Genomic DNA, 23,754 nt, shown 5'->3' on the forward strand with positions numbered 1-23,754 from the left:
AGTTTGCAAGCCTGTTCCAAATGCAGTTTTGTCTAGAGATTAGTGTGTACCCATGACTCAGGATGATACTTTTATTTCCAGCTTCTTAATAGGTGACAATTATCAAATGCCATCAGCTGTTTTTAATCAGCCAGGAAACACCATTATGATTCTCAACAGTATACACCAAAGCCCTCTTTCACATTTGTCCCATCTGGATTATTTTTCTAAATGCTTATCATGTAGCTTTATTTTAAGACTCTCTTTGTTCTCCCAGCTGGATTATTTTCATTGTTAAACCTCTTACCTGTCAAGAGCCCGATATCGCTATCTACCGCTCTGTGACCTCTGCAGTCACGTGGTTCCTGCACGCGCTGCTCCACCTCGCCCTCTCTCTTGCCACCTCTTGGCTGTCCCTTCACACCTCCCAAAATCCCAGCGCGTGGTTGTGGTTTCTTTGTTTTAAACGTTCACATTATCATTTAGACTGAAGGAACAGAATTGGTTTTGGCTTAGCACAAAACAGGGCCATCTTCAATTCTCTGAAAGACTGTTGTGTACCAAAAGAAACATTTCAGTTCCACGTGAGGAAAAACTGTTGGGAAGTGTAAATGGAAACTCTACAGAAATTTGATAACCACTTGTCAGATTTTATTAAAAAACAAACATGTAAATGCTAGTCAGCCTCCATGGCCTTGAAATCTCTTCCAATCCTGAGTTTCCACAGTCTAGAGGTAACACAAAAGTGTTAAAGACTGTTCACTCCAGATAATGAAGGAAGTGAATGACAGGTTCAACTTGTTTGTAGTTGGTAATTAGTCTAATATGGATACCTGGCCTGGCTGAGGACATAAGGCAAGCGTTCCATCTGCCTACCACCCTGGCATCTTAGAATATGGAAACAGCCATGTGCTAGCCGGGTGCTGTCAATGAGGCAGTTTGATTAATTTCCATTAAAAATCAGTAGTTGTCATTTAAACTCTTAAATACCCAAATCTAAAGGATCCACACTTGTGTCTAAGACATGATTACACTGCTATGAAATCATTTAGCAGTCCTGCTGCGATAGCCAGGGCTCGGGTTTGTAATGAGAGCAATGAAGGGAGGAGCTGGCAGGGTACTGGTGGGGTGGTACAGGGGACACTGCTTATATTCACAAGGCCATGGGGTCCAGGCATACCGAAGAGCAGCTGGGGTGTCATGACAAGACGTGATGTTCAGGGCCAGGGTCTGGGTGGAGAAGGTGTCCATGGGAGCCGGAAGCCACTTGCACTGGTGGTCACTGCAACAGGAGACCTAAACAGGAGAGTCACGAACAGGAATGGTTAGGATAGCTGGGAGGATGTGCCAAGAGATGGGACTGCTCTGCAGACAAGACTGAAGGGAGAGATGGGGCTGCTCTTGGCCAAGGACGAGTTTTCTACAATAACCAGGACAAACTGGGTCTGGTTATCACAGCCACAGATCAATAATAAAAGTTCACAAGATAAACAGCTGTGATGAAGAAATAAAACAGCAAGTTACTGAGACAGACAAGACAGCATGGAGACATGAAGCACTTAGGAAACGCTCCCCTGAGCAGTCTTCTGTGGTCCTCCCACCAGTCAGACCGGAGTCTGGGGGAGCAGGCCAGCCTCTGGGCTGCTCTCGGACTCCCAGGGGAGCTGGGGGAAGATGAAGGGGCACATGGAACTGTGGACGGTCAGCTGTCCTCAAGTCAGAAAGCGATTCTGGTGAAGGGAGTGTTAACATACCCACTTCCCAAAGGTTCAAATCTGTCCTGGCCCCAACTCAAGCCTCCAGGGCCAGGCAGTGGGCAGACTGCCAGCAGCTGACTACAGAGGGGAACTCGAATGCACAGATTCCAGGGAGCTGGGACTCACCTAAAACCCAGCCTCCAGGGAAGCTAAGTGGAGTTAGGTGGTAAGTAAGCACCTAGGCAGGGGGATTCCAGAGCAGGAACAGCCCCAGGAACTCTTGTGTAATTACAGTTTGTCTTCTGCATTCTTTCATTGTCCCTCCAATGCCCTCTTTTCACTCACCGCCCCCCAGGACTCCCAAAGACACTCATTTAAATATTCCACCTGGGGATGCCTCCAGCCACCACCCTGGCCTTGTTGTTGAGTTGCTCAGTTGTGTTCGACTCTCTGTGACCCCATGGACTGTAGCCCACCAGGCTCCTCTGTCCGTGGGATTTCCCAGGCAAGAACACTGGAAGTGGGTTGCCATTTCCTTCTCTTGGGGATCAGAATCCCCCACCTAGGCATTCAACCCAAGTCTCCTGCATCGGCAGGGAGATTCTTTACCACCGAGCCACCAGGGAAGCTTCAACCTTAGGAGACTCCTAAATAAGCTGTTTCATCAACAACCCCAGTTCCGCAGTGAAATGATCCTCACCAGGTGTTAGAAGCAAGTTCCATTACAGTCAAAGTGAAAGTCGCCCCGCCATGTCTGACTCTTTGCAGCCCCACAGACTACAGTCCATGGAATTCTCCAGGCCAGAATACTGGAATGGGTAGCATTTCCCTTCTCCAAGGGATCTTCCCAACCCAGGGATGGATCCCAGGTCTCCCACATTGCAGGCAGATTCTTTACCACCTGAGCTACCAGGGAAGCCCATTACAGTAATTCAAACTAAGCTGCAAATCACCACACTTAAATCTTTTAAAGGAGAGATTAAACTCAAAATCAGAATTTAGGATAGTGTGACAAAAAAAAGATGTCCAAGGATGAGGGAAATGTTCTGCAGCCAGGATCCTTTCCTTTCAAATAGGTACCCACAAATAATGCTACCTGTCCTGAGCAAAAATGGTTGCTCTGGGAGGGAAAATACAAAAGGCATATCTTTTTAATACGAACTCTTAAATTAATTTGTTAATTAATTTTAATAATTTTTTATTTTAAGTTACTTATTTGTTCGATTTATTTTATAAATTTTAAATATAAAATTATATATTTTTATAAAATAAAAATAGATTTATAACATGTCTATATATTTTTATTTAATATTGATTTAATTTTTAAATTAGCTTTTGTCCCATCAAAATTGCCTCTAAGTGAATGAAACAAGAGCTGCTTACTTGTCACTCTGAGATAAACTTAGCCCCTGACCAACCAAGACCTGCCTCGTATATAATTAGAGATGAGCCTCGGTGTGGAGGAAATCCTGATCCCCACACAGGATGAACCCCTATTGTTTTCTGCAACTCTCACCTCAAATATCTTGTCGTCACGCCTCTGCACCTTGATTGGCTGGGAATATGTGAGGTTGATCAGCCCCGTGTCGGCCAGGAGTTCTATCTTCTGAGGCAGTGGTCCTTGAAAGATCAACTTCTCCCCATAAGCCAAGGCACGGGCCCCCAAGTGCAGCCTGTAGGCCACCGTCTGCTTATCTCGAGGGTGTATGCTACAGGACGAAGAACAGGGAGAGAACTTCAGGTTTGGGCTCAACAATAGTCATATTTGGAAAAAAAAAGGAACTCTTATACAAAGAACCCTTTAAGAAGGTGAGACTGAATCTAATAGCCAGTGATCTGTGGCTAGTCAGCCTAAGAGAAATGGTGAATTGTAACCACAGACCAGTCTTCTATGCGTCAACAACCCTGAAATAACTGATGGCTTGGAAGGGAGGAATAAGGGAAGAGGAGGAGGGAGGGGAGACTTTGGAACTAACCAAGGAGAGCTCTCCTAAGACTGTTGCAAGCACTCAAAGTTCTCAGAGTGTTTCATCTGAATCAGTTTTTCATTACTTGGCCCCCTCCAGGTTTTATGTGTTCACTTAACAAACATTCATTCTTTCAAAAAACAAATATTCATTCAAGCTCCTGCTATAATCGGGACGCTCTGCATTGGGCTCCATGTCACACTGACATTCCCTGGTATCCTACAGCTAGTAGGCCGTAGTCATCGGGGCTGTTCACCACTGTCCCGGTAGTCCTCCTCTGAGTCTGTGGTAGAATTCCACTTCCTGCTCTTACTGAAAATAGACATGGCCATGGGACTTGCCGTGGCCAGTGCAATGTGAGCAAAAGAGACTTGTGTTGCTTCAGGTGGAAGCATCCAGCTGCGAATATGAGACCGTCAGGCAGCTATGGAAGCACAGATGCCCCGGAGCCTCTGGCACTCTGGATCTGTGAATGATGATGACAGCAAAGCCCCTCGGTGGACCTTCTTTGGACATGGAGTGTCAACACGAAATAAGGTTCGGTGGCATCAAGGCCCAGGAGAGGGGAGGGGTTTTAGTTACTGTAGCACATCCAGGGTATGAATGATAGATAAATCATGCTTCGAGGGTCCCTTCCTTAGGTCCCCTCACAAATGAACATCAAGAGAAGGCCACAGAGAACACATATTACTGTTCAAGCAAAGCCCGAGAAGCACCCACCTGCCAAAAGGTGAGTTCCTGTCACAGAGATCCACGGAGGCAGCCATGAAGGTGTTGGGCATCCTTTGGTTGGGGACGTAGCCAAAGTCGGCTGTCTGATGCCAACGGATCTGGGGAAGTCCATCATCCAGGGCTTCATCAAACAAATAGGAAGATAACTAGAAAGCAGACACTGTGCATCAGAACTTCACTGCATCAGAAACCTACACTTCAGAAAAGCTAGAAAAACATTAAGAAAAAAATTTTGAAAAGAAACCTACACTGGAGTCTTTCACAAGCAGACCCTGCTTCTGCTTCACTCACTCGCCCACGGGCTGATCCAACACGTTCTTACCGAGTCTCTCACCCTCGTGGCTGAACCGCTCATCCCACAAGCCGGGGTGGAACTCCGCCCCTCCAGTCCCCTCCTCGCAGCAAGACCTGGAGTCTATTTCTCCTCGCACTGAACCTGGGCTAAGCCTGTGATCTGCTCTGACAAACAGCATGCAGCTGAGGTGACGGTGAGCAGCTACTGAGTCTCTGCCTCAGGAGTGCTTGCCTTCTGGTTTTGTCTTCTCAGAACCCTGAGGTGGCCACAGAACAGAAGTGCCGCTACCCTGCTGAAGAAGTGTGGAGACAGCGGCCTTGGGAACTGGAAGGTCATGAGGAGAGAGGCGTTCATGCCCCAGCCTTGCCAGCTGAGGGGCCAGTCACGTGAATTCTGGATCCTTCAGTTCCAACTGCAGATACACGAGCAAGCCTGGCTAATGTCCCAGAGCAGAGATGAGCCGCTCTGGGGGACCACCTCTCCCTGCCTGGCCAACCCATGGAATGAGGAGCCAACGCAGGGGCTGCTGTTGTAAGCCCCAAAATTCTGAGGTCGTCTGTTGGAAAGCAGTAGGTCACTGACCTATTGTACATCTGTGTACAACACAGGGCAAAGCTCTGTAGGAAAGTGGAGAGGACTCTGCCCTTGTTGCTAAGTCGTGTCCGACTCTTGGCAACCCCATGGACTGCAGCATACCAGGCTCCTCTGTCCTTCACTATCTTCCAGAGTTTGGTCAAATTGATGTCCACTGAGTCAGTGATGCTTTCTAACCATCTCATCCTCTATCACCCCCTTCTCCTTTTGCCTTCAATCTTTTCCAGCATCAGGGTCTTTTCCAAAGAGCCGGCTCTTCACATCAGGTGGCCAAAGTATTGGAGCTTCAGCTTCAGCATCTACCCTTGAGCACACAGCAGACTTCATCAAAGACCCCAGTCCTTCGCACGTTCCAGCAGCCATGCCCTGTTGCCAGCTGGTCGTGTGGTTTCTCCCACTCAAAGAAAGAGTACATTTTCCCCACCACTGATTCTTATTAAACTCTCCTATGCAAATTGGCCTTAACACACGAAGTGATAAAAGGTGGTGGAGCTTCGCAGTGAAATGTCATGAAAACTAGAGAGTGGCAATAAAAAGATCCACAGTAACCCCGCTGCTTCCCACACAACACCCGAGAGAGAAGGCTGAAAGTGGGGCCATGTGCGCCAATGGGCGCCATGATGCGGATCCCTGCAAGAACCCCCTGGAAGAGTCTAGGGGCAGTTCCAGCCTGAAGGACTGAGGGAGAAATGCTACCAAGAGCCACTCAAGCCAAGGAAGTTGTTTCAAAATGGCAGTTGGCTGAGAATTCCTGCAGTCGTTCCCCACTACTTCGTCAGCTGTACTACCACAGACTGACCACATGGGGGCGCCCGCAGACTCTACACCCACAGGAAATTCCTGGGTTTTTTCCCTGAGATAAAGCAGGGAACTTGCAGGGATTAGGAGAAACACTGCTGCTAAAGAAGGCATGTCACAGCCAAAGAATATAAAAAGTGGCTGCATTTGCAGGATTTTACAATAGCATCTGTGGCTTGTAGTCTGGTTCACTGTTCCTCCAAAATCCTTCGGAAAAAGCATATACTCCCTCGAGACTCTGGTAAGTCGTGTCATGAGAGCTGGACCATAAAGAAGGCTGGCTGCCAAAGAACTGATGCTTTTGAACTGTGGTGCCGGGGGAGACTCTCGAGAGCCCCTTAGACTGCAAGAAGATCAAACCAGTCAACCCTGAAGGAAATCAACCCTGAATAGTCTCTGGAAGGACTGATGCTAAAGCTAAAGCTCCAATACTCTGGCCACCTGATGTGAAGAGCTGACTCTTTAGAAAAGATCCTGATGCTGGGAAAGATTGAAGGTAGGAGGAGAAGAAAGCACAGAGGATGAGATGGCTGGATGGCATAACCGACTCAATGGACCTGAATTTGAGCAAACTCCGGGAGACAGTGGAGGACAGAGGAGCCTGGCGTGCTGCAGTCCATGTGGTCACAAAGAGTTGGACACAAGTTAGCAACTGAACAACAACAATAATAGGGTCTCCAGTCCTGAACTCCGGCTCCTCTCTCTCCCCATGCCTCAGATCACACGTCAGTGTTAAACTCGCAGACACGTGGTGTAGCCCTGCCCTCCCCACAGAGCTCGCGTCCCCCCTCTAACTGTATGCTCCAGTTACGGCCACCATGGTTTCACATGCGGCCCTTTCGTCAAGCCAATTCATCCTGCTTTACAGACCAACTGTCCCTCCAGATTTTCCGACTTCTCTCATTAATAATAATAAACACGGGCATTTTCTCACTTGTGCCAAGCTTTACATGGACTAGCTCATTTAACACTTAAAATAACAAAGAGGTTTGATGTCTTACTCCAAATCACACAGTCAAAGGAAGTGCCAGAGCTGAGATTCAAATCCCCAGACTACGCTCAGAACCATTAAACTGTTGTATTTGACAGTTCCCTTTGAAGTTAAACATTTACAGTCCCAGTTTTTCACAAGCACCCAACATACTGTTGATGATGATAAAGCTGGCACCCGAGGCTAAGGCACTTCTGCTAAACCAGGGCTTCGGGACAAGGAGCAGGTCTCTCTGCTTCCGGCTGTATATTTCTAGTAGCTCACACAGTCTGTGGCATATAATAAACACTTAAACGTATTTTTGGCCTGAGTTGATTGAAGTCACATTCCAACCACCATGTACACAGGCTGAGAGGCAAAAAAAGTACCTCCAAGCACCAAATGTAGTTTCTACCAACAGTAATACAGAAGTGGTGACAGGCGTTGCTATTTTGAAAATAATGAGCAGAATATTCTCGTTCAAAGTCAAAACAAATGTAAGAAAGGAGAAAGGAAATGATTGTAAAGTAATTATAAGTGGAAAGCAGGTCTATAAAAATCTTATACCCAAAAAAAGGCCTGTGAACTCAGGCAGGGTAGAGGAACGGGGTGGGGGGAGGCCAGGGGGGATGGTGAGAGGGAAGTATCTGTGGGCTACCAGAGGCAGACGCCTACAGACAGGGGTGTCCAACTCAAACCGTGCCTATGCTGTGAGGTGGGCCTCGTTTTTGTCACACCTTACTTGCTGAATTCCTATGTTCCAGAAAAGTCAGAACTACTGCCCCGCTAGGGCGTCTAGGTCCTGGAGGGGTCATGTGAACAGGCGAGGTGAGACACTCAAGAACTTGGTTTTGTGCGTGCTAAGTTGCTTCTGTCGTGTCTGACTCTTTGTGACCCCATGAACTGTAGCCCACCAGGCTCCTCTCTCCATGGGATTTCCCAGGTAAGAATACTAGAGTGGCTAGCCATTTCCTTCTCCAGGGGATATTCCTGACCCAACCAACATCTCCTGCATTGCAGGCAGATTCTTTACCACTGAGCTACCTGGGAAGCCCAAATACTGGTTAGTTATTAATTATTTTAAGATTTAATTGTCGTGTCAGTGAGCTGAGATGGATTAAGCTACGTTCAGTTTTTGACCAGCAGGCAGGCGATGAGGGAAAAAAAAAAGGAACATGGATTCCAGGGAAGAGGTCTTAGCAGCACCTCCCCCACCAAAGCCCACAAGCCCTCTTCCTCTCGGCACCTACCTGGACAAATCCAAATGGGAAGAGGCGCTCCGTCTGCCCCTGGGAGCCATCGTGGAAGGTCTGGCGCCAGTCGTCAATGAGCAGAGGGAATGTACAATTGTACAAGTCCCTGTTAAAGTTTACATTGGACTCCCCTGAAAACAGTCCAAACTGTGAGAGGAAGTTGGGGTAGATGCAAGATGCCCCCACATTGTTCCCAAGCCTCTATCCTGAGGTCCCCCTGGACTGGCCTTGGGCTTGCTCTGGCCAATGGGCCATCAGCAAACATGATTGCAAAAGCAAATGGGCTCTGGAGTTTGTTCTCTCTTCATACACTTGGAAGCCTGACACTGCCATGTAAATGATAAATAAGGCTGAACTAGCTTGCTGAAGATCTTCCATGGTGGCTCAGTCAGTAAAGAATCCACCTGCAATGCAGGAGACCAGGGTTCAATCCCTGGGTCGGGAAGATGCCCTGGAGGAGGAAATGGCAACCCACTCCAGTATTCTTGCCTGGAGAATCCCATGGACAGAGGAGGCTGGTGAGCAACATGGAGTCACAAGGAGCCAGATACAACTGAGCAATAAACCATCACTATCACAGCTTGTTGAAGGACGAGAGGCCACATGAGAACCAGGAGCCCCAGCCAACAGACATGAGGTAGAGGCCATCCTAGGCCATCCAGCCACCAGACAACCTGCCAGGCTGCCAAAGACACACAGGAGATCCCAGCAGAAATGAGCCAGAGCAGCCCCGACAGAAACACTGCCCTGCTAACTCAAAGACCAGGGAGCCAAATAAAATTACAAGGGTTTGCAGTCACTAAGTTCCAGGGTGGTTTGTTATGTGGCAACAGCTAACGATACAATGGAAAACCAGGAAACTGAACACTCACCCTGGTACCATATCACCCCCTTCAGTGTCATGTTACGGAGTGGATGGATCATGGCATTCCAGAGAACAGAGTGTGCACTCGGACCAAACTGAAGGTCAGATGGCATGGACCTAAAATGAGGAAGACACACAAGTGTCAGGAGAGAACCAGTGACTGATCCCATGATCATCCCTGAGCTAGGTATCTATCCAGCTTCACTTGGGGCAAACCCCTAATGAAAGCAGCTCAGAGTTCAAGTCAACCACTCTGTTTCCATGAAAACATGTGTCAGTCGGCTCTCTGGGAGTTCAGTGGCACCATCCCCGTTTCCATCTAGGGATTGAGACCAGGGTCGGGGGCAGGGGGCAGAGTGAGCAGGTGTTAATGAGTCTATCACACAGGCAAAAAGTTTGCTTAACCAGCACTCACTGAATGGACACTGAGGTTAAGTTCTTTGCTTTTATAAGCAATGCCATGATTATCTTCCTGAGAGCTGAATCATTACATACAGTCTTCATTATTTCCTTAAGCTAAATTCCCAGAAATGAGATGGCCAGGTCAGAAGGCACGTTTTCTGATGACTTGGAACATGGCCCTAAGTTGCCTCTGTGGAATTCTTGTGTGAATTTCTCTTGGAGCGGCGGTGTGTGAGCACCCGCATGGCCCCTTGGTATTGTCCCTGCCGTGCCCCCTGAGGTCTGGGAAGCCTGGCTTTAGATTCTTCCACCTCTACTGAGAGTAAGTCTTTCTGTTTCAAAGCAGGATGACTTTACTCCCCAGCAGGCAGGCCTTTACCCAAGACACACCAGGAGCTCAAATGCATGCTCTTGCCAGAACTGATGAGACAAGTTCTGTGGAAGCAGCTCACGTACTGTCCATCTCTATGGCAACATTAGCGTCAAGAAGTTATCAACGAGCCTCTTCTCTCCCTGTGCCCCGACCCACTCTTCTTCCTGATCCAGCTTTTCCTGAGTGTGCTTTCACCATCAGTCTTCCGATACCCTTTTCTGATGACATGGATACCGTGTTCTTCCAAACTGTTAGACTGTGTTTATTCTCACAGCGGTTAAGAGCACTGACACCAGACTCCATCACTTACTAGTCGTGTTCCCAAGCAAGTCACCAAACCTCTCTCCGAATTAGTCCCTTTATCCTCATGTGTTAATAGGACCTACACTTCAAGAGAGTGTTGCATTAAATGAGTTAATATTATATAAAGTGCTTATGACAGTATCTGGCATTTAGAAAGCTTCTATTAAGTATTAACTTATCCCTATTGATAGTTAGGGAGTTTGGGATGTATACACACTGCTGTATTTAAAATGGATAATGAGCACAGCATAGCACAAGGAACTCGGCTCAATGTTAAGAAGCAGCCTGGACAGGAGGGGAGTTTGGGGGAGAACAGATACATGTATACTGAGTCCCTTTCCTGTCTACCTGAAGCCATCACAATAGTATCTGTTAACTAGCTATATCCCAATACAAAAATTAAAAATATCTGATTAAAAAAATAAATTAAAAAAAAAAACTTAAAAAAAAATTATCTATCCCTATTATTAAGGAAAAGGGTCATAATTACTTCTTGACATACTGTCAAATGACTGTGGTGGTGATGACAGTGAAAATAACACCTGAGTAAGTCACATACATTTAACACATATCTGTACATTCAGCTCATATTCGACTTCCCCAAGGAGACCATGATCCTTCTCTCTCACAGAATTTCCTGGCAGGCTTTCTCCTGGACTGGAGGACGCTTTCTTACCCTGACCTCGGGACCCCACAGGCTTCAAGGGACCTTCTAGACGACCAGGCTTCAATGGGTGTCCCGTTCCACGAGGAGGAGAGCAGCCCCACAGGATACCGCAGGGTGTCATATAGGAAACGCCCGAAGAGCCAGCACACTGCTGACATGTACGTGAAGTTGCCGTGGCCTAAGTTTTCTGTTCAGAGAAACAGACAGAGACGGTCAGGGGGAAAGTAGGTGGACATTGCCTGGAGCTCCTGCGTAGACCTAGGTGAGAAGCTTGGGTGTGGGTCAGGCCTTGCATTCCTTTCTAAGACTTTCCAAGGGCAGGAGAAGACGGAGAGGCTGCTGGCTGGCTAGCAGAAAGCCAAAGGCTCTCTGGCCAGGCAAGGAGGCTTCCCCGCCACGTGCAGGGCCCTGAGAACCTAGGAATATTGATACCCCTCTGCAACATGTGAGGGGCAGAAAGGCTGCCGGCCCCATTCCACCCCCACCTACACTCTTACCCAGTATCCATCCCCACTTAGCTCTGTGGAAGGGGACAAACAAGCACAGAGAATGTCCAGAAGAAAGGTATATTTTTTCTGGGTGGTTTATATCCAAGCTTATAGCCATGGTAATGAAGACAAGAACAAACAAGTGATGGGGAGTTTGGCCGAAAAGGAAAGCAACAGAAACCAAAACCAGCATTTCCGAGTTCAGCACCATCGAGCTCATTCATTCATACAGCCCAGGAACCAACATAGACCAGAATGGGTGATTTCCACATCAGAAGAAGGCTGCTGAACAAGGGAACAGGCACACACACAACTGGTGGGATCAACCCAACCCAACAGCTGTGAAAGAACCACGAGGTGTAAGTCACTGCCTTGGCACGTGAAAGATCCAAACAACTCATTCCTGGCTCTCGAAACATGGAAAGTGTGATAGAAGGGGTTAAAAATCAGTTTCAAATCAATTAAAATGGACTGAGTACCTACCAGGTGCCAGGGACTTCTAGATGATTGTGATATATAAATGAAAAGGAAAAGGAAAGACATGGAACCTCTCTTCAGAGGTCTTCTATCCTACAGAATAAGACAAATATTCAGCAGAGTCAAATATATGGCAAAATATGGTTTAGTGCTTTAAGAAGTACAAAAGTGGGTTAAGGAGTTCTAACAGCAAAGTAAAGAATAGCAAATGAAAGGCAGATCGGAACACGCCCAGGAAAGGCGGACTCATTCCCTGTGCTCTGGTCCTGCTCTGTGCCTGGGCTTTCCCTCACCTCGCTAAACCATTAGGATTTCTGTATGCTCGGCACCTGGGACCCAGTGCGGACTCAGTGAATGTTTGTGGGCTGGTGTTGGGTGGCAGTGGTGGCTGGAATAAGGGTGGATTCGCTGATGGGGAGGCAGAGGGAGAAGGTAATTAAGAGGGAGGGGAGGAAGGTGGGGAGACCTTGGGAGACAGGAGTGCAGTAAGCAGAGCTAGCATTCTGGGCAGAAGAAACAATACATACAGAGACATGCAGAACTGGAAAGCTTCTCAAGTATTTGAGTAGAGTATCAGTTACAGAAGGAGAATAGTGTAAGAGATAACTGAAGGGGAGGTTGGAGTAAAGAAAGTGGAAAACCACTTGGAAAGGCGTGGGAATGATCATGTGTGGTGGGGAGCAAAGGTGTCTCCAGTCTAAGGCCTGGACCCTGTGAGTGAACCGTATGTGGCTAAAGGGACATCACAGATGTTTCGAGAGTAAGGACCTGAAGAGGGGGCGACTGTCCTGAATTATCCAGAGAGGTCCAAGCTCAATATAAGAGTCTTTAAAAATCAGAGACCCTGGGGACTTCCCTGGTGGTCCAGTGGTTGAGAATCTACCTTGCAACACAGGGGACGTGGGTTCGATCCCTGGGTTGGGGAACTGAGATCCCACGTGCCACAGAGCAACTAAGCCCATGAGCCAAAGTAGAGAAGCCTGTGTGCTGCAGTGAATACCCAGCACAGCCAAAAAAAAAAAAAAATCAGAGACCTTTCCCAACCGCAGTCAGAGACATGAGGACAGTAGGTCAACTACCAGGCTCTTCCCCAGACACCTGGGTGGCCTCACCTCTGTCAAGTTATTACGGAAATGCTGCCTTTCTCAGGTGGGACCTCCACGGCCACTCTTTCAGAGAGAAACCACCAGCCCACCCCAGCCCCAGCAGTACTGCCCCTGCCCTGGATAAGTATTTTATGTAACTTATTTCTCAGCATGTACCACCATCTAACCTATCCCTTGATGTTCAAACATTCGAGTCTCTGAGTTCAGAGACTGAAAGGGAACCGATAGCAAGGTATAATACCTTATCCGAATCTAATTGATTCCTGAGTTTTGGAGGACATGCAGGAAGAGTTCCTAGACCAAAGGATTCATTAAAAAATTTTTACCCAAATCTATTCAGTTCCTGAGTTCTTAAAGGGAAAGTTCAGACAGTGTGGTACTGAATAGTACAATACTTCGTTTATAACTTACTAATTTTCTTATTCATTTTCTGTACTCTCCCACTAGACTGTAAGCTCCATCCAAGAGACCAGGCGTGCCTGCCTGCTTTATTCTCTGCTATCACCCCCAGCACTTAGGATAGCGCCGAGCACGCAAAAGGCACCCAGATATTTGCTGAATGAATGAATACTTGAAAATGTAGGAGTAACTGAGGTTACCAAGGTAAAGCACGTACAGGTGAAAAAAGGGACTATAAACAGCACAAGGGACCTCCCTTCAGGAGGAAGGGATTGGAGAAAGCAAAGAAACAGGCACGGTGCAGACAGAGAGGGAGCATGAGGGAGAGGAAGCACCTCACAAGCTCAGAGGGAGGGGCAGCTTCTAGGAGCAGCGGTCAGCAGAGCCGACGCCACGGGCTGTCCAGAGCACATCACAGAAGAACAGTGGAAACCTTGGGGGAACCAGTTGTTGACCTGGACACAGCAGCCAGATCATAAATGGTTAAAGAGTAGGAACAACAGAGGATGAGATGGCTGGACGGCATCACGAACTCAATGAACATAAGTCTGAGCAAACTCTGGGAGATGGTGAAGGGCAGGGAAGCCAGGCGTGCTGCAGTCCATAGGGACGCAGAGTCAGACGCGACTTAGAGAATGAACAACAACAAAGAGTGCACATGCAGGAAGGCAGTGAAAAGAATGGAAAGATGTTCTAAGAAGGTTTAACAAAGCAAAGGAGACAGGAGCGGTTCCAGGAGAAAGGGGTGTGTTTTGCTCAGCTTCGCCTGGTTTCCTTAAAGATAAGTGATGCCCTGAGGGTGGGGGACTGGGTCCTGATCACAGCAGCACCCTCGGGACCTAGAACAGAGACCTGAGCAGAGCAGCCTGGAGTAAAGGTTCCCTGCAGGCTGGACGGTGGGGTAAACAGTGAAGAGCAGGCCCTGGAGAAGGTAAGAGCCTGCGTCAGAGGCAGCCTTGAGGGAAACAGTCAGCTGTGTTCAGACACAGAAAAGGAGGAAGAAAGAGGAGAGGAGAACGTCGGGCGCTGAGGAGATGCTGGTGGAGTTTGTGCTGAGTGGCTTCCTTGAGGCCGATGAAGCTGGAGGAAGCGCCATCTGCTCAGAGCAAGGGGGCAAGATTCACTGTGGAGTCCTGGGAAGGAACGCATGAAACGAGTACCATCAGGAAGTGGGTGGTGGTGGTTCGGTTGCTCAGTCATGTCTGACTCTTGCGACCCCATGGACTGTAGCCCATCAGGCTCCTCTGTCCATGGGATTTCCCACCTAAGAATACTGGAGTGGGTTGTCATTTTCTACTCCAGGGGATCTTCCTGTCCCAGGGATCGAACCTGCATCTCCTACATTGCAAGCAGATTCTTTACCACTGAGCCACCAAGAACCAGCGGGGTGGGGAGGTCAATAAGAAATGAGTAAAAGGATGAGCAAATTCTGACAGACACAACAGAACCCAATTCAGGCTCACAGATGCCACGCAGGGCGCCGACCACTCACAGAGGAGCTGGCATGTGCTCCAGCCATCACTTACTCGAGGTGGGCTTGGACCATCGCAGGTCAACCTTGGCGAGGTCCTCCAGTTCCTGCTGAGCCTGGGTGGAAGACACGGAGAGGATGCGGACAGACTGATAGGCAGCCGTGTTCGATAGCTCGCCTGTGGCATTAAATACCTGGAAAAGAAGCAGGGACGTCATTTCTTCCGCCAACCAAGTGGATGGTTGATGCTGCTGCTGCCCCCTCATAAATGCTACTGCACCCACCCACCCCCACCCCCGCCTGCAGCTCCTTCTGCACCTTCAGGATACAGAAACCGAATGCATAATCGAAACCGATGATGGGCTGGTCCAGATCGCCTGGATCCACTTTGACCCACAGACACTATGATAAGTCATATCCTCAAAGAAGGTGGGAACACCATGACATCTGCAATCTCAAGGACAAGTCTGTATTGGATGAGAGGCGCTGTGAGTGGGTTTGGGCTAAAAAAGATCAACACCTTGAAAGTAAAATACTTCTATTCAGAAAAAGTATCCATTAAAGCCATGGCATTATCTTCTTTGAAAAAAAAATGAAGCCAAAAAGGCCATGGAGAGGTAGGTTTATGTAATCCATACCCCATAAGGGATGTGTATTAAAAAGAAACACAATTGAGAAACGATTTTTGAAAGCCTGAAACATCCTGAAATCAGCCTCAACACACTTATCTTCTCATCTCAGTCCTGGAAAATTGCCCAAGAAAAGCACAGCAGGCCCAGAAGTTTGGAAGGTGGGGTTCAGGGTGATTGTTGAGATCAGTCCCAAGAAACCAGAAAAAGAGAAGGGTCTATCCAAAGGCACATCATTTTTTCCCAAACCACTGGATGAAACCTCACCAGCTGCCAAGAATGTGACAGGACTGGCTTAGGGTTCCTCTGGACATGAATCTGTGTGCTACACCTAAGGGTTTCTTTGTTTACCTATCAAGCATTTTTCCTCTCAGGGCTCACACTTAAGTACTATTTCCTTCAATCCTGATCGTTGAGTAGGCATGTTTTTATTTTTTTAAAAAATGGGGTGGAGGAGGATGAATTGAGAGAGTAGCATTTACACCACCATGTGTAAAACAGGTACCTGGTGGGAAGCTGCTGTCCGGCACGGGGCGCTTAGCTCGGTGCTCTGTGATGACCTAGATGGGTGGGATGGAAGGGGCAGCCTCAAAAGGGAGGGGATGTAAGTATACTTACAGGCAATTCTCCTTGTGCAACAGCAGACACAACATTTAAAGCAATTATCCTCCAATTAAAAATTTTTAAAAAAATAAAAAAGAATGTGTCATAAAAATATTGTTTGGCTTTTTAATGAGTGTTTGTTTTTACTAGTCTCCTCTCCACCCCTCTGGACAGTCTGGTCGTCCCAAAACAAAGGCCTAATAGGAGCCTCAAGAAGGCCAGTTATCATTGGCCTCAGGGAACCAGAGCTCCAGCTGAGGCAAGACTGTGGAGGCCGCGGGAGGCCGGGCCGCTCTCCACTGGCCGCTGGCCACGGGGTGTGCAGCTGGCTCGCCTTCCCTCCCGCCCACCGCAGAGAATACAGCTGGCCCTGCGGCCCAGCGGGCAGGAGCAGCCGCAGTGCCCCCACAGAGCATGGCATTGAGATGCGCGGCCCCTGGAATCGCCTTTTGACTTGCCACTGAGCCTGCTGTGGCCAGTAAGCCGGCCAGATGCAAAGGCAACGGCCCTTTGGTCCCAGTCGGAGCTGCAGCTTGCAGCGCTCCCCGGGTGACGTGGCTCCGGGCTGCCAGGGTCACTGGGCTTCTGCACACGGTCTCAGGAAAATTCCACAGAAGTCCAGGCTTGCTCCTTCTGGATCCTGCCTGGCAAGCTTCATGCAGAATAAACACTGAAGACGAAGAACAGGCTAATGCACTCAGTATATTTTGGCAGGGAAGTTATTTTTCAGCGGCAAGTACCTGTAAAAAGTCACCTCCCTTGAAATTCAGTTCAGCACCGAGCGCTGAGGATCGTATGCTGCTTCCATGGAAACGGAGGATGAAACTGCTTTCGCTCCCTCCACCCACACCAGCTTCCGCACCGACTGGGAACTTCAGGGCCAGCTCGGGAGGTGGCGCGGTGACCCGTTGCTAACACTCCAGAGATCGGCAAGGCCAGCTGAGCTGGGGGAGGGGGTGGCATCGTCCCCTATTGTTACCAGCACACACGGAACTGAATCCAAAGCTCTGGCTGGAAAACTTCCATTTTCAAACTCACATGTGTGCGATATTTCAAGCCAAAACTCAAAAGCCACAGAAAGTGTTAGCAAAAAATGGGGGTGGGGAGAATTGTTGCTGGACCTGATGACAATTACTTCTGAAATGGGTATCCTTTCCCAGAATCACCAGCCTTTAAAAAAAAAACAAAAGAAAAAAACTTTGTATTTTGTATTGGGGTATAGCTGATTCAGGAACAATGTTGTGGTACCTTCAGGCGAACAGAGCCACTGGACTCAGCCATGCATATACATGTATCCATTCTCCCCCAAACTCCTCTCCCATCCAGGCAGCCTCCTAACACTGAGCAGAGAGTTCCCTGTGCTTACAGTAGGTCTCACCAAGCCATCTTTTGATGGAAGCATTTCCTCGGGGATATTGGCAGCAAACTTAGGAATAAAGAGATTTCAGGAAGATTTTCATTTAAATGACACTTGGTTTCCCTGCTGATGAAAGGGGAAGCCTTCCTCCATCTGCTGAGATCAAATTTCATCTCATCAAACACCTCGGTATAATTATTTTCCTACCAAGTATTGAAATGAGGATGTAAATGAAGACCAAGGTATTTGAAATCATTAAGGCTGCAGTGATGGGGAGAGCCCTCCACCTCTCTGGGGACCCACGGTTCACCATCAAAGCAGCTGCTCGCCAGTGTTCATTTTGTAACCTTTACACCACATTCTTGAATTAATGAAGAAACGTCAAGAATCTATTTCCTCAGAGAGTCATGGCATGGGGTCTGCACAGGGGAGCAAGGCACATGTGTGTGTGCATGGGTGTGTGGTGTGTGCTCAGTCACTCGGTTGTGTCCGAAGGGCAGTGATGGGCTGTGTAATTATCATGTATAATAATAGTTTACAAAATAATACCAGCTTTTGAAGTGAGGGTGTCAGTCACTCAGTCATGTCTAACTCTTTGCGGCCCCGTGGACTGGTAGCCCACACCAGGTTCCCCTGTCCCTGGTGTTTCCTAGGTAGGAACACTGGAGTGGGTTGCTCCCTTCCCCAGGAGATCCTTCCGACCTAGGGACTGAATCCGTGTCTCCTACCTTGGCAGGCGGGTTCTTTACCATGCAACCACCAGAGAGGCGCCACCTTACCTTCTACCACATTACAACACAGCAGATTAAAAGATGAGAGAATAACTATAAATAAGCCAGTCATCATACCTCCTGGGAATCTTTCATTGTACTGTGGCACCAGCCCTTCTCTTCTGGATTTTAATTTCCCAATTTGTAGAGCAGGAATGTGGGGACTGCCGAGATACGGAAAACCGGGTTTCCCATCGAACACTGGCCATCTTCTTCTGAGCCTAACTAGAAATAGCCAAGTCTTAAGATGTACCCTGACTTAGAAGGTGACAGATGAGCATTTAGACTTTCCTCCATTTATAAACATCTCACTCGGTGTTATAAATAACACTCGATTTTAAAATTCCACTTTACCCTAACAACAAGATGGGCACACAATCTGCCATTTCCTTCATTTGACTGTGAAGAGTGGTTGGTTATACTGGAAATTTTGTCTCCCCAGAAATGTCACATGGAGGGAGAGAAGGGGAAAGAGAGAGGCACTGTGTGTGTGTGTGTGTGTCTGTGTGTCTGTGTGTCTGTGTCTGTGTGTGTGTGTGTGTGTGTGTGTTGGGAGTCTTCAGGGGAAGGGAGGAAAATGAATAAGGGAGGAGTCATGTCAAGCATCTTTATGATCCAAAAACAAAGTTCTACAGAGTGTTAAGAAACTAGAAAATCTGGCTTTTGGTACTGTCAGCACCTAAAATGCTGTCTTGCAGACTAAGCGCGTGATTTTAAAACAAACAAAATTAACACTTGGCTTTTTCAGATGGAATCTTTTTTCTATTTTCCTGTATCTCAGAGCTTATAGCCTTAGTTTGATATAGAAGATGCTTAAGAGTAAATTCCAGGCAGAAAAAATGTGTTCAGTCTTAACAATCAAACTGTGACTTAGCTTGACAGAAAATGGGATGAGATCCCCTGGCACAGAGTGCAGTTGAGAACCTGACTGTGCAGATACAAACAGATCTGGTCCATGCCTCTCTGTGCAAACAGGGAACTGCAATTAAAGCATTAAGGAAAATATTGTTTTCCTTAATGAGTTAACAGCAATCCCACTTCTATATAAAACCATGCTTTCTATCAAGAGATGAAACTTTAATTTTGCTTCTATTCACTGATGTTAAAATGGAGCCCAGTTAAGTCCAATTTAATAAACATTTAAATTAAAAGGGTTTCCATATATTTAAGCAGGATATAAAGCAAGACTAAGTAAAATATTGGTTAGGAAGACATAAACGCAAGAATTTAGATTTTTAAATTAGAAAACTAATAATGAAAGGAAATAGATATGTCCAAAGTAGAATATTTTTAAAAGCATTAATTATTAACTGGTTTTTTAAAAAAATGAAGCCAGAAGGGGCAGAAGCTACAGAAGGAAAACAAGAGATCTTAAATATGTGTAAGGGCTCAATTTTGCACATTTTTTTAAAAGATTAATTGAGATCATGGTCTAGTTGTAGAGTTTTTTTAAAACTCAAACTTAAATATCCCTCAAAAATGAAGAAGTAGATGGTAAAAAAAAAAGGCAAGAAAATAAAAATCAACTTGAGGAACTGAGTTTTAGAGAAAGAGCTACTAGGGAAGATAATAATCTTTTCAAGATCTTAACCTATTAATGGAAACAAATATAAGTGCATGTCAAAGTATAAACATATTAGTTCTGATCCCTAATGCAAATTAAACTGTTTATTCCTAAGATTATTATTTATATAATGTGCCTCTTTATTATAAATTGAACCTTTTATATTTAAGGTATCAGTTAAGTGAATATCAGTTTCTTGTTTTTATAACTTTGTCTTAAAAATTACAATTATTTCATACTCTTATAGAAAAATCAGATAATAAAGACAAGCAAAGAAAATCAACCCTAATTTCAAATGTGTCAAAGGACTTAATTCACATGAATTTCTCTGGAGGTCTGAAAGTGGGTAAAAAAAATATGTTCTAATCTCTCAGCAGTGTTTTAAGCTGGTAAACTTTAAATGTAACTATGAACTTGCTACTGTCCAGCCCTGATCCTAATATAAATGAAACAGCAATGGTTTCCCTTACTTTTATTTTTAAATCAGATAGCTTGCACTAAACAAAAGAAGGACAATTCTGAGGCCCAAAAGCAAAAACACCATCCCACTCTATCCAGAAATCCACTCCCTTTATTCTAGACTGTTTTTGTGTTAAATCAGAAAGCAGAGTTGTTTCCAGAAAGAAATCTCAGAGCCCCAACGCTTCTGTTCTATCACTCTTGTCTTGCTAGAGTACCAGTAAACAATAAAGAAGCTTGCTTCCTTGATGACTTTTTCAATGTCCTTTTCTTTAAAAAAAATTTTTTTTAATTTATGTTTGGCTGCACTGGGTCTTCATTGCTGTGCACGGGCTTTCTCTAGTTGTGGAGAGCAGGGACTACTCTCTAGTAGCGTGTATGTGGTGTGTGGGCTTATCACTGTGGTGGCTTCTCTTGAGAATGGGCTTTAGGGCAAGTGGCTAAAGTCAGTTGAGGCTCTTGGGACCTAGAGTACAAGCTCCATTGTTGTGGCTCACGGGCTTAGCTGTTCCACAGCATGTGGGATCTACCCAGACCAGGGATCCAACTCGTGGCCCCTGCATTGGCAGCAGATCCTCAACCACTGGACCACCAGGGAAGCCCTTTTGATGTCCTCTTTATCCTGCTTCACTTAAGAGACTCACTCATTACGTGTCAGACTCACTCACTGCTCTAATAGCAATGGAGGTAGGAACACTTCAAGTTGAGTTTCCTCACTGACAACATTTCGAGAGGCTGGCATTCCCCCTGTTTGCACTTGATTTTCTGTTTACTGAGTATGCCCATCCCTACCTGGGAGCCCCTACAGTGCTCTTCCTCCTGATCTTCTATCAGGCTTAAACAGAGCCTAGTGAAACCTCTCTATAGCTACAATAAGGGAGAAAAAAATGCTAGTTTTCAAAATTTAAGAAAAAATTAATCTACAAGGCCAAGACTAAAACAGAGAAAAATTGACACTAACAAAAGAAATTCTTGGAGGAGACTTACATGTCCCAACTTTGAAACTTACTACAAAGCTACAGTAATTCAACCAGCATGGTACTGCCATAAGGAGAGATATAGAGACCAATGGAATAGACTAAAAAGCCAAGAAATAAATCCTCATATATATAGCCAAATGAATTTCTGAAAAAAAGTGCCAAAACCATTCAGTAGGGGAAGAACCGTCTTTTCAACAATTGGTGCTGGGAGAACTGGATATCCACTAGCAAAAGAATGAAGTTAGACCCTCACCTTACACTATATATAAAAAAGTGATCAAAAAGACTCAAAGACCTAAACTTAACAGTTAAAACTAAAATATTCTCAGAAGAAACACTGGAAAAATCTTCATGTCACTTGACTTGGCAACAGTATCAAGAAGATGATACCAAAAGCATAAACAACAACAAAAGAAAACACAGATCAACTGAACTTCATAAAAATTGAGAACTTTTATGTATCAAAGGACACCCTCAAAAACTGAAATGACAAACCAGAGAATGAGACAAAATATTTACAAATCATGCATCTGACAAGCAAGTAATACCTAGAAGATATAAATAATTGCTACAATTTAACAAAAAGCAACCCAATTTAAAAATGGGCAAAAGGGCTAAATAAACATTTTTCCAAATAAGACATACAAATGGCTAATAAGTACATGAAGTAATACTCAACATCACTAGTAGTTAGAGAAATGCAAATCAAAACCATATTAGGATACCACTTCTTGCCTACTAATGTGGCTATAATCAGAATGGAACCCAATACCTGTCAGTGAGGATGCAAGGCAATTAGAACCTTTGTGCATTGCTAGTAGGAATGTAAAATAGAACAGCCACTGTGGAAAATGGTTCGACGGGTCCTCAAAAGTTAAATATAGAACTAACCCAGCAATTCCATTCATAGGCATATATCCAAAAGAACTGAAAGCAGGAACTGAAACCGATTATCTGTAAATCAATGTTCATAGCATTGATTTAATATTGCTATGAACACCGCTCACAATAACCAAAAGGTGGAAACTACCCAGGTGTTCATCCACAGGTGAATAGATAAACAAAATGTGGTCTATACAATGGAATACAAGTCAGCCATAAAAAGGGACAAAAGTTTGATATATACTACATGCATGGACCTTGAAAGCATGATCCTTAGAAAGATAAGTCAGATACAGAACAACTATTGTATGATTCCACTTCTAGGAGGTACCGAGAAGAGGCAAATTCAGAGGGAGAAAGCAAGATAGAGGTTACCAGTGGCAGGAGGAAGGAGAAAGGGGGATTTATTGTTTAACGGGTACGAAGTAAACGTTAGAGATGGATGATAAAGTTCTGGGGACAGATAGTGGTGACTGCATACACAAAGCATTGGGAATATATTTAATGCTGCTGAACTGTACACTTACCAACAGTTAAAATGATAAACATTATGTTATATTCATTTTAACCACAGTTTTTAAAAACATGTTTTAAAAGCAAAGTTTCATAAACACCAAGTGATTTGCTCCAAGCCATACAACTAGTAAGAGGCAAAGCCAACATTCAGTCTCAATTTTTAAATCTCCATGGCAACAAAAGACAGAGTGTGTTAGCCGCTCAGCATCAAAACAAAATCTAATTGTTTTGATCTCGTAGGCTGTCTCCAGAAGCTCATCTTCTAAGACCATTCAAAAAGAAGAGTAAGCTACATGGCCCTCGATTTGCTATTAAATCTCGGTTACCATCAGATACTGTCTAGCTTCTCCTTTAGCCCAGGAAGGTGAGAAAGGAGCGCCCCTCCCACTGACAGCATACTGGCCATGACTAACAAAGCCAGATCTGGGGTCACATTCACATCCTGGCTCCACAGTTATGCTGTGACCTTAGGCAGGAGCCTAACCTCAGCTGGGCCAGTGTCCTCATCTGTGAGATATGCATGTCTTATAAGTATTCACCCTATGAAGTTGTTAAACCGAATTAATTAGCATATGCAGAGAAAGCACTTAGAACAGATCTTGGCTTCTACCTCCTTCTCCTCCTCGCCCCTTTCCTCTTCCTTCTTTTTCTTCTTCATCATCAACATTATTATCACTGAGACTTTGCAAATTACCTGTGAAACTGTCATCTTCATGTTACTTTGCCCACTGCAAAGCCAGACGTCTCCAAACAAGACATCATGAACTCTCTGGGTGAAGTTTATCCTCCCAAGAGTCTGCTGTGCCATCACTTCGTAAGGTCCACCAGGCTTCATGGGATCCAGTACCACCGTCCAGGTGTTAGAGTCTGCTGAAATAATAACACGGCTCCAAGGAATTAATGAACCAAGCCACCAAAATGAAACTGAAGCCCAGAGTCATGCATCAGACTTATTTGTGGCAATTCCCCTCTTCTGTGATGAACTGGATCCAAAGCTATGAAAACCAGCCAAATTTTAGACATGTCAACAGAAATAACAAAAGCAGCAGCATGGCTCTCTTTAATCTGTACCAATCCCTCCTTACTTTTAACTGAAATATTTATAAGAAAAATAAATCGCCCAGTTATAATTCTAAGTGAGGACAGACAAAAATACAG

At 45.7% G+C, this 23,754-nt stretch overlaps 1 protein-coding gene across 4 annotated transcripts in view; it reads right to left on the reverse strand.

Annotated features, from left to right (window-relative positions):
* Positions 1 to 608: 608 nt before the first annotated feature.
* SIAE (sialic acid acetylesterase) overlaps positions 609 to 23,754 on the reverse strand; it is a 36,033-nt gene continuing 12,887 nt past the window's right edge. For 2 of the 4 annotated variants that reach the window (XM_043451720.1, XM_043451718.1), the window contains exons 3-10: positions 23,291 to 23,463; positions 14,892 to 15,030; positions 10,905 to 11,082; positions 9,158 to 9,267; positions 8,283 to 8,416; positions 4,364 to 4,521; positions 3,193 to 3,385; positions 609 to 1,275 (exon numbers count right to left, since the gene is read on the reverse strand). In XM_043451720.1, coding sequence (XP_043307655.1) covers positions 1,024 to 1,275; positions 3,193 to 3,385; positions 4,364 to 4,521; positions 8,283 to 8,416; positions 9,158 to 9,267; positions 10,905 to 11,082; positions 14,892 to 15,030; positions 23,291 to 23,463 — 1,337 coding nt within the window. In that variant the 3' untranslated portion in view covers positions 609 to 1,023. Of the gene's footprint in view, positions 1,276 to 3,192; positions 3,386 to 4,363; positions 4,522 to 8,282; positions 8,417 to 9,157; positions 9,268 to 10,904; positions 11,083 to 14,891; positions 15,031 to 23,290; positions 23,467 to 23,754 lie in introns of all 4 variants that reach the window. The other 2 variants (XM_043451719.1, XM_043451717.1) reach the window with 1 other exon arrangement.

Source organism: Cervus canadensis, chromosome 29, assembly GCF_019320065.1.
Source record: "Cervus canadensis isolate Bull #8, Minnesota chromosome 29, ASM1932006v1, whole genome shotgun sequence".
Lineage (NCBI taxonomy): Eukaryota > Metazoa > Chordata > Mammalia > Artiodactyla > Cervidae > Cervus > Cervus canadensis.